Here is a 17,904-nt window from a genome sequence, read left to right on the forward strand (position 1 = left end):
CTTTTGTTACAGTGTGAGGCTACACTTTTCATTGTCTGAACTGGGCATGCAATTTACTGCCTCTGTATGCTCTGACCTGGTGGTGGTAGACTGGGTCCTTGTGTCTGACCACGCTGACTTGCCTGGCTAGCTCCAGGTTCGGAACTGCCAGGGCTGCTGACATCGGGGCTGGGGTCTGTCTGGACCTGATCTGTGCCTGATTTGTGCTTCTCTAAAAAAAAATAAAAAAAAAAAAAAGCCTGAAGTATCTCCCTTCCTCTTCATTGTTATCTGTCCCTATACAAAATAAGACAGCCTGGTTACACCTCAAGATTGTATTAGGCAGAATCTTAAACTATTTGTCCCCATTCTCGTGCTGTAGCTTACTTTAAAATCAACTACCAGCCTAGCTACTATAAAATTAAACTGGATCATGTAGGCTAGTCAGTGCTAAGTAACTTAGCTTCACAATAGCAAACAAGCTACATGGACATTGAGATCATCTCTGAGCATTCATTTAAGCATTATTACACGAGAGGGTGTGCTTTACCGTCAACACAACAATAAAACCACCAATAAAAATAAAATTTATTAGAAAAATGTATCCATAATGTGGAACAATACGCTCTCAAAGTATAAGTGTTTTGCTAGTGTTAGTCCCCGTTTCAATGGAAATACATGACGTCTGGCGTCTGTCAGCTGCAGCCAACTTCAGCTTATGCTTTCAAGACATCGCAGTTTCCCAAAACTGAATAAATACCACACATAGCAACACACAACTGCTTTGCTAGCTCAATCATGTTGTAACTAAGATATCCGCTGGAAAAAATATTTTTTTCATGGACTGATATAGTTATTACGTCTGCCGACTTTACAGTCATTTTAAGCTAGTAATGTCATGGTAGCAGGTGCCATGTCAACGACTCATCAGCACAGCTGATGTTTATCTACAATGATTAACAGTTAATCATGCTTTATATATATTATAGTTTATTTTGAGCTCCAGTATGAAATTCTTGCGAACTGAGTTGATTTAAAGTCCCTAAATACAATAACTGAAAACTAACTACGACTGGTTTCCCCACGTTAGCCTAATATAGCGCCACTAATCTAGCGCTACGTAGCTTCAGGCTAACGTTACGTTATAGCCTCTCATAACGGTTAGCCTACTCGCACAGGTGAACTATTGGGGACAAAATCTCTTCTCTAAATGTGCAGTCAAATTGTCAATAGTTTAAAACAATTACTCATCAGGAAACCACTTTAAAACTTGCCTTTCCATAATCGCGCTTCTTTCAACGAGACGTGCAGTGACCTGTCAATCAACTGTGGTGGCAACTGAAGTGTCCAATCAGGTTCCAGAGGTGGCCGGTGCTGCCCCGGTCACCCCTCTAGCTCCGCCCCTGCGTTGTAGTGGGTAGCTCCTAGGAGTAATGACAGGGTGTGAAACAGGAAGTTTCAGGAAGTCGTTGTGAAGAGCACTGCTTTCAGTGAAAATTCAATGAGAAAAAGAAAAGTAAGCACAACAAGTCACCTACAGGTTGGAAGAGGAGGCTGGAAGAAGAGGGCAGATATTCTGGGAAAAGCCATTTAAGCTCTGCTTCCAGGGCTACAGGGAAAAGTCTTTTCAAAAGACTGCAGGTGGTGAGATTGGTCATCCTAAACCTAGGCAATGTATCAATATTATATAATCATCATTATATGAGACTATATGTTGTATTACATTTTGGATATCGTTATATAGTGTTATCGCAAAGGTGTTGATGTAAAGCGATGTAATTTCCTGAAGTTACAAGACTGTACTACTTGTTCTAATACTTCCCTTTACCCATTTAGTCGTTACATTGCTGATTGTTGTTTATCAAAAATCACATTGTGTTAATCTTTTGTGAGTACTAATAGTCATCCCTACAATATTGTCAAAATATCAATATTGAGGTAATTGGTCCAAACAGATGTAAGTGTGATATTTGTGTGACACTTAATTTTTCTTGCCCAGTCCTCACATTTATGAGATACTTTTGAGAGAGTTTTCAAAATGTCAGGATTGATTAATTAATTAGTTGGCAATTATTTTGATAGTTAATTAATCTGTTGGATTTTTTAAAAAGTCAAAATTCTCATATTCAAGCTCCTTAAATGAATATTTTCTGGTGTCTCGGCTCATCTATGACAGGAGGACAAGTGAGGACAAAACATGACATTTTAGGATGTCGTCGGGCTTTGGGAAACTGATCAATTTTGTTCACCATTTTTTACATTTTATAGATCAATTAATCAAGATGATAATCAACAGATTAATTGACAATGAAAATCATTAGTTGCTGCCCTAAGTGAAACATGTATTGTATATTTTAAGGCCACATTGTACAGCCCTAGGTCATTGATTTTATTTTTGTCTGTGTCAAACTTATGAAAGCTTGGAGGTTAAATTGCACAATTTATATACAATTGAATATCAATGCTGTAGAGAAGCACCTTCTACATCTGAGTTTTTCATATGGAACCTATGTGTGAAGAAAAAGATGAAATTGCATAAGCAAAGGTCAGCATTTACTATCATCATGCATTAGACAGTTGCTTTTTACTACAATCTACTTCCATCCTCGTGGCGATGTTCAGGCTTCTGTGCCAAAGAACAAAGTGTTGCCTTTCTCTCCTGTAATGGAAACTAAAAGTTTTCTATTGTCCTATATCTACAGAGAAGTTCTGCACCAAACAACCAGCTGCCACATACAAAAGTCAGTGATCCTGCGCTGAACAAGAAAAGTAAGATACTGACACTCTAACAGACTCACAGTTTGTCATCCAGATGGTGATGAGGCAAAAGTGACAGATGCACGTCCCCAGACACTCAAGAGATCTGGCATCTTGAACATCTCCTCTGAGGCTCTGAACTAACTCCAACACCAGCCCTCATCTCCTTCATTAGCTCTGTTTGGGAGTGTGCACATGGCTGCTCACATCCAAAAGTTGCTCCATTCTCCTTTGCCTAATCAGAGATTGTCTAATCGGTCAACACTCAGGGGAGAGTTGCGAATTTTAAACACACCCTTCTTTCGAACATGTTTTAATCACCACAGCCAAATGCAAGTCTGTTTTTCAGAATTTAGCTAAATCCTCTTGAAACCGCATATATCATAAAACACTTTCTATCAAGCACTGGCAATCACAAAGCAAGACAATAGGGATAACTAGTTTGTGTTGTTAATTGCCTGTTTCTTTTTTAGACAAATCAAAGCTGATAAAGATCTGAAAATCTGGGTCGTGATGTGCAACAACGGTCTGATAGAGATTCTTATCAAGGATCCTGCATTAACATGGTGTGTGTCTTAGCTCACTGAACCAGCGGGATGGCTTTCAACTAAATGTTTAAATTTACAGGCAAATTAACTGCCTTGCGAGGCAGCTGGATTCACAAGATCTTAAGATCATTTGATCTCTCAAAATCATCTTGCCAGGCTTTAAGCACATGTGGCTTAAACATGGTGTTTCAGACCAATCGACATCTTATGAGGAACTACTGGCAGCTACAGGCGTGGTGTAGATGTGAAGACCGGCGAGAGAAGTGACTGTTTCTTTGAAAACAACAATGGCAGCTCCTCAAGAAGTTAGCATAGATGCTGCTAAAGCATCAGTTATATAAGATCTGAGGAGTATATTTCATTGAAAGAAGAGCAAGGACTGTCTCTGAAGGCTTTTTCTCGATGTGGACATTTTTTTCAGTCATCTCTCGACTGACTTCGGTAAGCATTGGATTTACCAACTGGCTCCGTAGGTGGTAGCACTCTCCCAAAGTGCCTGCCCTTTTCCAAATAGTCAAAATGTATACAGATGTGAAATTGAAAGTGCCCAAGGGTCATTGTGAAACATCCTAAATCGGACAACACCTTAAACGGACATTGATACTTCTGAGCTTACAAGACTTCTCTGGACACAAGTCCAAACAAGTCACATTTATATTCAGGTGTCCCACCTACCTTATCAATCCACCTATCTCTGTATTTTGATCAACATCCAATTTGAACTACTCAATGTTCAGAAAGGGAGAGTACTATGCACTTTATAGTGCAACAATGAATACAACACTGTATTTTTTGTTGCTGATATTCCAAGTTTTACAGAAGCATATTCCTCCTAAAGAGACATAAAAATAGAGGAATCCAACAACTGGTAAAATAAGAATGTTAATTAGGGAAGACAAGCAGCCATGAAGCCCATGGTCTGTTACACAGAAACTCTAGAGAAATAATGACAATACTCAAGGGGGCTGTTAGGCCTTTAACAAATGCTTCCTGGGGATATCCTCTGTTCTGCAGAGAAAGGTCAGACCAACTGTTGCTGTAACAGAATGATTGCAGAAGTGGAGGACCAGATGTTACGAAGAGAGAACAAAACTTTGAACTTATTTCTATTGTTTGTTGTTGATTATACACTTAAAAGATGTCCAGGAACTGATAAAATCTTGTTATACCGAACAGTAATTAACTTTCAAGTAAAACAATTCAAATGGTGAACCAACAAAGCAAGTGAATGTACGCCGTCCCAAAAACCAAACATGTTGTGTCATGACTTCATGTGACTTCATGTTCATTTGGACACATTTCTCCCGTCCTGTTGTCTGTTTAACTTGTAGTTCTATTAGCTCAAATAGCTGTAAACTATTAGCTCTGTAGCTGTTAGCCCCCTTAGCCAAACACACAGTAGGACTCTGCTGCCCACTGGCTGCTAAGGGCAAACAACTAACTAGCTCTCCTACAGTGGCCTGCTGTGTACATACAGTATATTTGTTTGTGCTGTTTTGCCCATAAAGACAACAACAACTTTGTATGGAAAGTAAAAAGGATTTCATCTCGTGGATTTATCCAGCGTTTACCCAGAGGAGCTCCCTAGTCCTAAATCCGTGAGCCACAGAGCAGAAAACTGTCCGGAGTGAAGTCACAGTGAGCAAGTGGGTGTGTCGGGGGCGTGTAATCTTCCGTGGTACAGCTGTTTTATTTAGCTGTAACACATACTCAAATGTACACCAGGAGATGCGAAGGTGGCCTTAAATGGCTAACTGTCATAGTTCTGCAAAACATCTGTCCAGAATATTTCCTGGCTCTGTCTCTCACTGCTGCTGGACACAGATCCAAAATGCAGCAGCTTTCTTTCTACTGTGGAATCATCGTGCAGAGTGTAGCTGCTTCATACTCTTCGCTGCTTGCCTGTATCCAACTTTCCACTCTTTTTTCGTTGATATTGCAGATATGTCCAAATACATGTAGTATTGATATCAATATAAGAACAATCATCATAAGAGAGCAGTGTGTTCCCTCCCTACAGGGTATTTCCAACGTGTGAACACATCTGACACGGACAATCTCCTGTTATGTGCTGCATGTGTGAGCAAGGAAATGCGGACAATATCCTGAACTGACTCTCTGGATTTGGGTGGTGCTATCATTATTTAGCAGCTTGGGATAGGCTACCAATAGAAAAAATGAGTGTGTTTCAATATGGGAACATTTTAACCATATTTAGTAACTGAAATTGAAAAAAAATGCAGAATGGGTAACTTCTTTTAAATCACTTCTTAAAACCCACTTTTCTAGACTTCTTTTATGTGAATTAACCCTTTAAAACAGATTTTTCAACTTTCTACCTTCTTATTCCTTTTACTGCTCTTAGTCTATGTATCTGTTTCTAATCATTTTTAGTAATCCTTTATTCTTTTTACTGCTTTTCATTGTATCTGTTCTTAATTCCTTTGATCTGATGTTGTCTAATCATCCTTTATTGATTTTATTCTTTTATTTATCTCTAATTTTGCATTACTTTTCCTCTCTCTTTCTTTTTCTGTGATTTTGCCCCTTTTTATGGCTTTTATTCCATTTACTTGTAATGACTCATATCGTCTTTTTTTTGTTTTTTACATTGTCTGTTCTACCTTCTTGTTTTAACTCACCTTAGACTCTGCTTCCTTGTGTTTGGCTTGGTTTATTCTGTAATATTGTCTTCATAAGTTTCCTGCTTTTGCTTGTTTGTCAAAGCAGCAGTAGTAGTAGTAGTATCATAAATGGCTACACAAACACTGTAAGGTCAACCACCAACAACATGCTGTTGGCACACAACTTCAATGTCAAATACAACTTAAATTGTCAACATAAAAACAAACAATATAGTTGATGAATTGCCAACAACTTGAATCAACACTGCTTATCAGTGGACAACTTGAATAACTTCACCTATGCCAGGGGTCAGCAACCTTTACTATCAAAAGATCCATTCTTGCCCCCCTCCCTTCGTAAAAAAAAAAATCTGTCTGGAGCCACAAAACACAGCCTAAAAAGTCTAAATTGGCCTACCAAGATTATTAATAGGTACTAATGAGCATTCATTAATATTTTCACATGTGGCTACTCTGCAGTGGGCTTTGTATTCTCATTATGTACTTGGCCTTCTTTTAACACAATAATGGCATGTTTTGGTGCAAAAGTTTAAATGTATGTTATTTTTATTGGGGAATGCTATAACCAACAAAACACAAAACTGAACACTTGTGAGGTGAAGAAGTATCCACTGGCATGTGTTGGCCTTCTGTGAAACAGAGTAGCAATACAGAACTAGGCCGGCACACTACAAAATTTACCTTGTAAGAGAATTTCATAGGTAATTAAAATCACTCTGTTGTTGGTTGTCCAAATATCACCTTTCTTGGCAATGGGATTGATTTTGTTCGGTGGTTTAGGGTTAGCGGTTTGTTTGTTGTTTGGTGGCAAACCTACATTTGATGGTTGCTATAGACAAGGATAAACAGTAAAATATGCTTTCCTACTAATTCAGTGGTTTGAGATTTTTTAAAATCTGCTGAGAGATCACCCAATCATATATCAGTATTGTTAAGTGGGCTATGAAACTTTTCAAAAATAATATCCAAATGGCGTTACAGTATTATTGCACCAGAAAGTACACATTTTATGATAGAAACATAAAATCTTTACCAGAAACAAACTAATCATGAGAGGCTGCAGGGGAAGCTATGCATGTCCAACAACAAAGCAGTAACTTATAGTGACCAGTGGAGGGCATAATGAGCCAGGTATAGAAAGGTTAAACATAAATGAGGTCAAATTTCAGTGACATGTTTATCATTGTATCTCCTAACAAAATAGTATCATACGAGTTTATAACTCATAACAGTGTTTTATTAATGCAATTTTCTTTAGCTTGAAGATGGTCCAGTTATGAGTGTAGTGAATGCATTGTGCCTTTTCAATTTTCATGAAAACAGAAAAGTACAGTAAATGTCCCCCAAAACATGGTTTGATTTTCTGAGTATATCTTGTTTTTCATACCCCATCATGTGCAAAAGAATTGATAGTGCCAGTGGAAAGCTCACCACACAATCACACAAAAATACAGTAAGGTATGAAAGCCAAATGTAGCTAAAATACAATTTATTCCTGCTTTCAATTCACAATTATTACAATATTTAGAATCATAATTACGTTTTTCACACTTGCATTGTGCACTACAGTGAAATGTAATGAGGTGTTTTACACAAAGGCACAAGACAGCCAGCTGTTGAAGGTTTTGTTGGTAGTGCAGATGTTCCTCTCAGTTCGACACCACGTACTGCAGACACAGGTTAAGAGTGCAGTTCAGGCACAGGCCAATGCAGAGAAAATCCATTCTCACAGCTCTCAGCAAAAAGAAATGATCTTCTCAGCTACATTTCCATGATGATGATGACACCAATGCTAGTTATTTCTCTGTTTTTAAGCACAGACTAACAATGAATATTGACAACTCTCTGGCGGTTGTCTGACAGCAAGAGATCAGTCGATGTTTGTGAAGAATATATATGCTCTCACATTTCCAAGTGTTTGTAGGTAGATGATGATGCAGTTTTGCCACTCAAAGCAGGTACGTGGGCCTAGAAAGTCAAAGAAAGGAGAGAAAAAAAACCAAAAAAAATTGTCAGAAAATCCTGAAAAGGGTCAGATTTAGAAAATATTTTTGTGGGGCATATGGCTTTCTTTCATAGAATAACTATGGAGAGCAACAGGAAATATACGATGTTGTCCAGTCAAAACCACGAATCTCCAGATTTGGTGTTTTTGAATTTTTTGATAAAATCTAAAAGACTACCTTGAGCCATTGTAATGTCAAATAATTCAAACACAGCAAGTATTTTCTGTTTAAAAGAATTTAAGCAAGAAGTCTTTCTACTAATCGTAACTTTATCTACAGTATAAGCTTCAGTGAGTCCAGAAATAACACTGATGTCAAGGTACAGAGTGCTGACTTGCCTTGCATCTGCTCTTGTGCTCACACAGGGCCACGCCGCTTCCGTCTGCCAAATGCCTGGGCGCCCACGTTAGTGGGAACGTAGTTGCTGTGTCCCAATCCTCCTGACCGACTCAGGAAGTCAGCCAAGCGATGGGTTACACAGGTAGCTGTGTTGCACGCCCGCTTCTGTGCTGTTGCATTACTTTTAAGAAAGGAAAGGACAGTGAACACAGTTTAATATAATAGTCAAGATCAAGACAGACTTTGAAAAATATTGTTAAGAATTATAAACAAAATATTGAACACAATTGAAATAAGTAGAGGGAAATATTCCAATAATTGTGTGCATTAGAGACAACCATGCTTACCCTTTTCTCCTTAAGTTTTTTATTTCAGTGAGTAAAGTATGTTTTCGTTACAGCTTCCATGTTAAAGATTAATATATTATACGGAAAACATAATTACCATGAAGAGAAAATGTAACATTAGAGAGGTTTTAAGTTGTTCTTATATTTTATTGTAATATAGAGAACTCTCTCAGTAACACAATATTTGCAGCTGATCCAAGTTATCACGTCTCTGTCATTTATCTAATGTTCACCAGTGGAAGTTAAAGCAAGGATGTGTCTTTGAAGTTAGTCAGACAAACAGGATCCACATGCATCAGCAGTCTTGTGAATGGATGGAGTTGGATGAACAAGCAAACATTAAGTCAGACAGATGACTAGATGAGCTAAAAAAACTGAGAGTCTCAATTGTATGAGTTGTCGTAGTTGTCATATTGCTCAGATAGACTTCGCTTCCTGCCAGGCGTCCCTGCTCCCACGTCGGTGCGGGGATAGGTTTGCAGTTTGTGAATATCCTGGGAGAGTTTGCCGAGCACACACGTGCTTAAGCCGGTGCAGCGCTTAGACACGGGTCTATCCAAGCTGTTGGAGACAGAGACAAACATGCAGAAACAGGCTTACAGCATGCAGATAATCATTTAAAATGACATGCATGATGTTTTTTTCTAAAATGTCATGCTATGACAGACAAGGCTGTGTTAAATGAACATCTCTAACACATGCTGACAGATCCAACAGGCACATGATCTCAATAACCAAAATATTGTAGTTGAGTTGTCATGCTATTGTTCAGTTGTCTGTGACTTTTTTCTAGCATGCACTTTCTTTCATGGTCTTTAATATCATGCTCTCTTCAGTGTCCTGACCAAGGCACATCATTTAATACTGAATGGATGAATGAATGAATGAATGAATAACTGCAGTTCATGCATTAAGGGATTATGACAGAGAGGAGATTTACACTAATTTCACTATGTACCTCAACAATTAATTGGAGTTGGAGCTGTGGGGCTTTTAGACAAAAGTGTGTTATATATTGCTTGACTGATATTATACTGATTAGATAGAGAGATAGATAGATAGATAGATAGATAGATAGATAGATAGATAGATAGATAGATAGATAGATAGATAGAGAGATAGAGAGATAGATAGATAGATAAATAACACACTCTATACATTAATTAAACTTTAAAATGATTATGATATTAAAAGCCATACCTGCTTCCATCAGTTGTTTGGTGGTCTTGCTCATCTGAAGGTATCTGCATGAACTCCTTCATTGCTCTGAGTAACTTTTGCGCATCATCACTCGATAGTGTGATTCCATCTGACAAGGACTCCTTACTATTTCTGAAAATAAACATTCAATTATATTGATTGTGCCACAACATTGATTAAAAACTGTGTAACATGTAAGGAATACAAAGCAAACTTGACACAATCTGATGTAATTGTTCCTCTTAAAGGCTAACAAATAGTTGAATGGCATTTTATATCTATAAGGATATTGTTTTAAGACCGGTGATGAGGGTCTCAGGGTGCATAACCATCTTTGAGGAAATGAAGTTTATAGATTTAAAATCAAATTTATTTGACTAGTTTTTGGAAAACAAGGAAATCGATTCAGCAGAAAATGTCAGACACAATCACTTTGTCTGACAAGTTAAATGCAGTATGTTTTATATTTTTAACTCTTACCTGGATGGAGCTGCCTGTGAGACGTACAGCTGACAAATGATCAGCGCATAGGCAAAAAGGAGAGTCCAGAGCTTCAGCATTATCATGGTTCCCTGTGGAAAAAATACACAATATTGATAAGGTAATAAAAATGTTGCAAGAAAATTTTGTGTGACTTGTGTCCATGACATTTTATGCCATTAACATGTTTTGGTTATGGATTTCTAGTCTACTGCATGCATTGACAGCTATCCACTCCCTGTGTCTCATTCTTACTCCCTCGTTGTTAGAGCTGCTGAAGTTGCAGAGGCAGATAGCAGAGTTATTGGTGATATACTGACACAGCAGCTGTGTCCATTAGCAGAATTAGCTGCAGTCTACCATGGATAGTGTAACGTCACCAGACCAGCAAAGCTGTATCTCCCTACTTTAAGCAACTAGTATCCACCAGTACACGCAGTCCTCATCTTCTCCAAAAACTACAGCATCATATCTGATATTTGACAACAGTGACAGCACAATTTGCAACATCAACTTCAAAATCAGTATTTTATCTTTACTCACCGTTAAGATCTTCTTCTGGTAATGAAGATTTCAAAGATACACTCACTTGTGAATCTGCCAAACACTCCCCACTGCACAGGGTTTTATATACGTGCCCGACGTTTTTTTTATCAATGGAGTGAGCACTTGATCAAAGTCTATTGGCCAGTCAAGCGTTTTACCTCAAAATGCCAGCCAATCAGAAGTCCAACGTCACAAACGGCAAGCCAATAAAAGAGCTTGTATACAAATGACATCAATGTATAGTTACAAATGTGTTTAATTCACAAAAACCTGCCAGACACTTGAATCAGTTGGTCATTCTTAAAGCAGGATATGTGGGACTTTTAGACAATGAGAAAGAAGAATACCATGGAAGTTGGTGTCTCATGCGTTTGAGAACTAATGTGCATGTGAACCCACCTACTGTACATTTCTTGATATTGCAGGGTGTAAAATTATGATGGTCAGAGAATTTGAACTTAGGTCATCAGTGCTCCTGTTGTCAAAATATGTCAATTTAATTATTCATGCGCTGCCTTTTCATCGATGAACGTGTATTGTACGTACTTATAGAGAGAGGACAAAGATATTGGGAGCACCACAAGATTTCATCACATTTACAAAGATAGTGGACATTCAAGTGAGTCGTATTTCATTGGATTACAATTGACCAGTAAGCAATGTGTCAAACTTAAAAAAGTTGTGGCAGTCACAGTACCTTTGTGTTTTTTAAATAAATATCAAAGTTGACGCAGAACATTGAAAGTAGATTTTAACTTCCTATATCTCTGCAACAACAAGTTCTGTATCTGAACAGTTTTGATCTTGCTCATTTTTTATATTTTACATACAGTTGGATAAAGAAATTCCTTTTCCATATGGGAATAGCGTCACAGTGAGCTCTCCCGGTGCACAAACCTTCCCTCAGAATTCAGTGTCTGTCCGGTTACTCCAAGCTAATTACTGAGCTGTTGGTCTCTGGCCATCTTCTAATTCCCCTTATGTAACAATATTGAATGATGTATCACAAGGCATCCTGCCTCCCAGTTATTTTTTGCGTCACAAGGAAACTCATTAGTGTGGATGAGCCTTTTAGTACTATTGAGCAGACCTGCAGGCTCTATACCAGAGGCACTAAATTAGTCTCCACATGACATCAGAAAATGCTCATGGAGGACAAAAGAGAGATTCCAACTATACACACACATTAATTCATGTTATTTGTCTTGATCTCATTTGAATAACTTGGCAAGAAAGTTTAGGGCAGAAAAACTTTAGAGGGATGTCTCTTCCCTCATGACTAATGCAATATTTAGTCCACCTTAAACTAGTCTATTTAAAAGCAAGTTCCCTACACACTGTTTTGGACTCTCAGGCCTTGTTTCACCACTGCCTGCTCTGACCAGGGACATCAGTTGAGGCGGAGAAATTACATTCCAAGGGGAAAAGTGTATTGTCAAGAATGCAATTAGCTCACACTGTTCACATCCCTTAATGTTAGGCATGAATTGGCCTGGAAAATTAATTACAACACAGGAGAGCATTCATGACAGAGAGGGCAGCGTTATGCTCACTGCTGTGCTCATCAGCTGAGTCAGTGTGAATATGTCTTCCCCCAAAGAGAACCAGCACCATTCTTGGCTAGGACTCTGCTGAACCCCCCCCCCCCCCCAAAGAGAATTTCTTTCAAAGCTCTCTCATATCGATGCCTTTCATTATTCGAACAGGCAGCAAGAGTTGATAATCAGCTGTAATGAACCCACAGTGCAGTACAACTAAAGTTTTCATGTGAGTATTGTGGAAATTTTAGCAATGAACCTCTAGGCTTGTGTTGATTCTAAAAGGGCAAGTTGAAAAGAGGCCTTAGCACCTGCAAAGGGCACCTTAAATACATTATATGTCTATGAGCTTTTTTAAGAGAGGAACAGGGAACTCAGAGAATTTGAATTAAGAGATAAAGGCCTCTTTTCTTGTGAAACTTTATACAGGTTTTTTTTACAAAGTTGACAACTGTGTTTGAGAAAAAAGACGCAGTTGAAGCAGGCAGAGACAGAAGTGCAGTTTTAAGCAAAACTGAGTACAAAAATAGCATTGAGCTACCTGATCTGCTTAAATAACTCAGCATGACCACTCAGCTCACCCCAGCCAGAGTCATTTGGAGCCACAAAATCGAAATGCCAATGTCGAAATGTGTGTAGCACTATTGTTAGCTTTTGACATGAAACCACCTGACTGTCAATGAGACCATTTTCGGACACGAGTTTCCAAATACTCTCCAATCAATAGTCAGTCAAAGAGGACTTCCTTGTTTTTTAGTTGGCAAGAGTGGACACCTACAAAATCCCAAGTTGAAATCTAGCCCTATCTAGGTTTGTCGTCACAGGTCATCTGAATCCTCTCTTTAGAGCCTGAAAACCATGCAACAAGTCGCTGGAAGATACATACAGTATAAAGATGTGCTATTATTATAGAAATGTGCATGGTCATAGACACAGTAGGCTAGCAGTTTTGGGGATGAGTACTGCAGTTTAGTCTTTAAGTAACAAGCTAGTAAGTGGGAAAATTAAGCAACTGTTAAAAGTGTTCTTGGCTACGTGACCTTTTGGATCTTTCCTGGAAATGGTCAAAGAATGGAGAGAACAGGGAACTGACAAGTTAGTAAAATAAAGTGTGACCCAAGTTAGTAAGTTAATGAGAAACTCTAAGTTGTGGAAAATTCTCTTTGGCCTTACCACATAGGGTTAAAAAAATGCAATGCAATTGGCAATACATGGCAACAACATGGTGGAGCAACTGTGGACAGTGAGTGCCTGAAAACAGTGTACATGTTAGTTTCTGCCTTCATTAGAACATGAACTCACCATCAAGGCTTATGGAATAATAAACATGAAGTCAAGTATCCATTAGCAAAGGGAAGTACACCTGCAGCTCTCCATTAGAAAGCTAGCCAAACATTCAAACCTTACCTAACATTTGAACACCTGGCCAGTAGTTGCAGAGGGATTAGACGACCTCTTGATATCCCTCCCACTGTCATTAGTTTGTTAGGAAAAAGAGGTTCTGGACAGCATTAGTATTACCAGGGAAGGTCAGTAATTAGATTTTCCCCATGCACTTGATAATTCCAGTCATCCGGATGGTAAATAATTTACAGTAGATCTAAAGTGGTCAAGGGACCCACCCTATCGAACATGCCACACATGCCCCACTGTATACTCTACAAATGGCCCTATAATGTAAAGACTGATGCTGTTCTATCAAACATACACGAACTGCATCAAATACGATACAGAACAGGAATAAAATTACCCCAGGATACAGTTGAGCGATGACAGCATATTGTATACCATAAGACAGTTGTGGGGAAATTAAACGGTATAAATTTGTAAGAGATTCGTCCATACCATTAATATGCTGTATTCTTTTAATATCTCTAGAAGTATTAGCATTGTGGGAAATGTTATGGGGCAAAATATGGATTTGGATATATTTTTTGCATCAAAGTGATGAAATATCTATACTTATCTGGTATTTAATTTGATGGATTAGCCTGGCAGATTCCAGTCTGGCTATTTAATCTATGTCACTGTGGCAGTAGGTTAACCAGGGTACTCAAGATGTCCCTTCCTAGCAACTTTCTCTCGCTCATCTTAGGGGGTCCTGAGGCATTTTTTCAAAACCAGTTATATAATCTCTCCAGGGTGTTGGCCATGCCCAGAAAACCTTTAAAGAAAGGTGCCCAGGAGGCATCCTGATCAAATGCCTGAACCACCTCAACTGGCTCCTTTTGACGTGAACTAGCGGCTCTACTCCCATGTCGACATCATCATTATCATTTTTCAGTCTTTGGAAAGCTCCCTCTAGAACCACAGAGGACAGTATACAACTCTTTCCTGGGCTGAGAAGAAATTTTGAGATAATTCAACTGAACTTCACAGGCCACCTTCAACAGAAATATTACCATATAGATCGGATGGTTGGGTCTAACATGCACAGGACCTTTTTGTAGGAAATCATTGTTCATGTGCAGTGTGGAACCAAAAGTCATCAGTGATATACGGTTATATTACGCCACATACATTACGTCATTCAACATTTTTTCAACTCTTCTTTACATTGTCTTATAACAGCAGCCTTGATTATGTCAGTCATTTTTGAAATAACTCTGGTTCAGTTATTTTTTTAAAAAATTCTAATCAATGCAGTCACAAAACATGGTTGGCGTTAACAACCTGGACACGCTTGTCACTGGTGTTTTGATTAACCGGGCCACTAACAAGATAATGCAATCGTGAGAACATGTTTATTTGATTAAATCTGACAGATGTGTTTAACGCTTCCAGAATAGCTTTTGAGTCCAGGGAGCTGGCAGGAAGCAAAGAAGTAATTTGCAAGAATCTCCTCATTAGGTAGCCCTAACAAATCTGAATGATTGGGAGAGGTCTGTAGAGGCCATTTGAGGCATCTGAGGGAAAAAAAAAAAAACGTTTACCAGCTGCCTCAGCAGGAAGGAACGGCTGGATAAACAACTTCATGTCTAACGAGGAGCCCGTCATGATGAATTGATCACACAAGAAAAGTGGAGAGTATGGTTTTACAAAGATGTAAATTGTTTATAGGTTAAAACACAATAAATGAGTTGATCATATTTACATGGGTTAACCACTTCCATTTACAGACAGTACGAAAACTGTTTATAGGCAATAAATCAATAGATAGATAGATCATCAGATTTATTTGTTTTGAAAACAAGCACCATCTTTTAAGGGTGTTATAATCAATACCCATTGAGTATAGAACACACACACACTCCTGCATTGTCTGGATGTGTTTAGGTTTTAGCTAGCAAGTTTGAAAAATCTCACATAACTATGCGAGTTTGGAATGTGGTTCCTGCCTTAACCTTTGACCTCTAGATAAAGAGCAGGACCTTTCTTTGACATGTGGAGGTGAAGGAACCGACAGCAGCTGGCTGGGGCAAAGTTTATTTGCTTAAAACAAAACAGGGGAACACAAAAATGCTTAAATTTTGAGCCACAAAATAGTCTCTACGATTGATTTTCTGAGTCTTTTTTTTTTTTTTTTACCTATTTTATTGCATTTGATGCATCACTTTCAGAGATTTCATTTATTATAAAGTTATTTAACAGTTATGATTTCTGTCAGGGCTTTTTAAAGTGTGGTCAATGTGGGATTGATTTAAAAAAAAATGTGTTTCTCCACAAGTTTACATGATTGACTGATTGACTGATTGATTTGTTTATTTAAGTGTCATGCACTAAATAGCGCCAAGCCTGTATGGCTTTACAAGACGCAAACAGTGACAACACAAAGATGGCCACATAACATCTCATAATACACATTTCCACACATTTAAATGTGTTCATATGGATTAGGACACTGGTCCACTAGGCTGGCCCAATCACATGTTTCCCCTGAGCGGCTCTCTTTACGCAAATTGCGTAGGGCCCCGCAGATTACGCAAAGGCCCCTCCCCGTCGTGCCAAAGCGGGTGACAATGTTTACACCTTAAATGAGAGGATATAGCTAACTTTCATCTGCTCACGAAAAGATTGTGGGGAAAAAACCATGGAAAAGAATAGCGAGGACAGCCATCAGGTAAAATGCGTTCTCCCCTCTTCATGTTTGACGTGAGCAGTAACAGAAGCGTTGCGTTGACGCGTTAGCTCAGAGTACATCTCTATAATCTGAGCGCCTTCCGCTCGCAGTGCTGTGCTGTGCTGCTGTGCGACTTTGTGCCTCGGAAAAGACAGAGAGGAACTATTTAACCTGTTATCTAATAACGCGCAGCGCTGTTTGATAACTGCTGCCGTGATTCGCGTGCACGTAGGCTGAAATGTTTGCACGCGCGTGCGCCAATGAAACTACAGCGCTTTCCAGCCGAAGCGAGACAATGATGATCGAGTGTCCAGACTAATGCAACACACACTGACTGTTGATTGCATTTCGGATTTGAAATGTTGATGCAATGTTTATGTTAATAATATAAACGTTAATATTCTGTATTTATTTTGAGACAAAACTACAGCCACAGCCTTATGAGGCTTATGCTTACATTTTATAGCTAATTGTATGATAGTGTGATTACTAGACTAATTATCAAGCAGCAGAGCCAAAGCCCAGTGTTATATCTCATTATATTCTGCACTGAAGTTTGTTTGAAAATTCCTGATTTATGGTAATATTCACTTATCTTAAAGGTGCTATTTGTGAGGAAAATGGATTTTTGAGTCTCACTCACAACAAAAGACAAAAAAACTGACACAAAACTGCTATCTGTGGGGTGATGTAGGCCTACATTTAGTGCAGCTGTCCAGTAAGCATGCACGTTCAGGTGGTGCACACAGTGGTTTGAGGGAATTGTACAGTACGCATATTTAAGGGGGATTCAACAATTTACAGGGGGATGGTGTTTGACCGATTGCAGGGGGCTGGTCTGGGCCAAAAATGCCAGGGCCGATTTTCTGTCCCAGTCCAGCCCTGGTATGGCTTCCCATCTTTATCCTTTCTTGAGTAAGGTTGTTACAGTACATTATAGACTGCATGTAAACTCCAGTGTCAGAATGTTCAGAGTATTTTGAAATAACGCACCAGTTATGAAAAGTTTAACAACTTGTCTAAAGAGATAAGTAAACTGAGAAGGTTCAGCCAAAGCAAAAGTTACTATGATGACTTCAATCACATCTAAAGGGGGTCATATTACTCTGTAATGGAATTAATTAGCTATCCCACTTACCTTCCAAGAAGTCATTACGACCCACAACCCTTTTACAGATATTTCAATATGTGTTCTGTCTTCTTCATTCAAAGCTCATCGGTGGTCTGAGATCTGAGTTGTGTTGTGTCACTGGACATTTAATTTAGCCAATGACGTAATGCCTAGCTCTGCTTCCAGGAAGTACTAAACTCAAACTTAGTTTATGCAATATACTGGAACATTTAGATCAAGTGGCCTGTATACCTGATCCTGAGCTGCTTAAATGGTCAGTACACTGTATTCAGCATGAACAGCCAGAAATCTGTGCCAAGATCCAATCCATAAGCTTTTTAGTCAGCT

The 17,904-nt window shown here is 38.7% G+C and overlaps 1 protein-coding gene across 1 annotated transcript; it reads right to left on the minus strand.

Annotated features, from left to right (window-relative positions):
* Nucleotides 1-8,693: 8,693 nt before the first annotated feature.
* Nucleotides 8,694-17,632, minus strand: calca (calcitonin/calcitonin-related polypeptide, alpha). The gene is made up of 4 exons (XM_073464027.1): nt 17,584-17,632; nt 10,302-10,393; nt 9,822-9,953; nt 8,694-9,182 (listed from the first exon to the last, which is right to left on the minus strand). Exons 1-4 carry the CDS (start codon nt 17,596-17,598, stop codon nt 9,005-9,007), a joined length of 417 nt encoding a protein of 138 aa, XP_073320128.1. The 5' UTR covers nt 17,599-17,632; the 3' UTR covers nt 8,694-9,004.
* Nucleotides 17,633-17,904: the final 272 nt, after the last annotated feature.

Source organism: Pagrus major, chromosome 4 (assembly GCF_040436345.1).
Source record: "Pagrus major chromosome 4, Pma_NU_1.0".
Classification (NCBI taxonomy): domain Eukaryota; kingdom Metazoa; phylum Chordata; class Actinopteri; order Spariformes; family Sparidae; genus Pagrus; species Pagrus major.

Excerpts from the sequence above, each read along its gene's own strand:
- calca (XM_073464027.1), bottom strand. Across the intron at positions 9,954-10,301 it reads TCACAGGCAGCTCCATCCAG|AAATAGTAAGGAGTCCTTGT; the intron begins GTAAGAGTTAAA and ends GTTTATTTTCAG. Across the intron at positions 9,183-9,821 it reads CAAACAACTGATGGAAGCAG|CTTGGATAGACCCGTGTCTA; the intron begins GTATGGCTTTTA and ends TGTCTCCAACAG.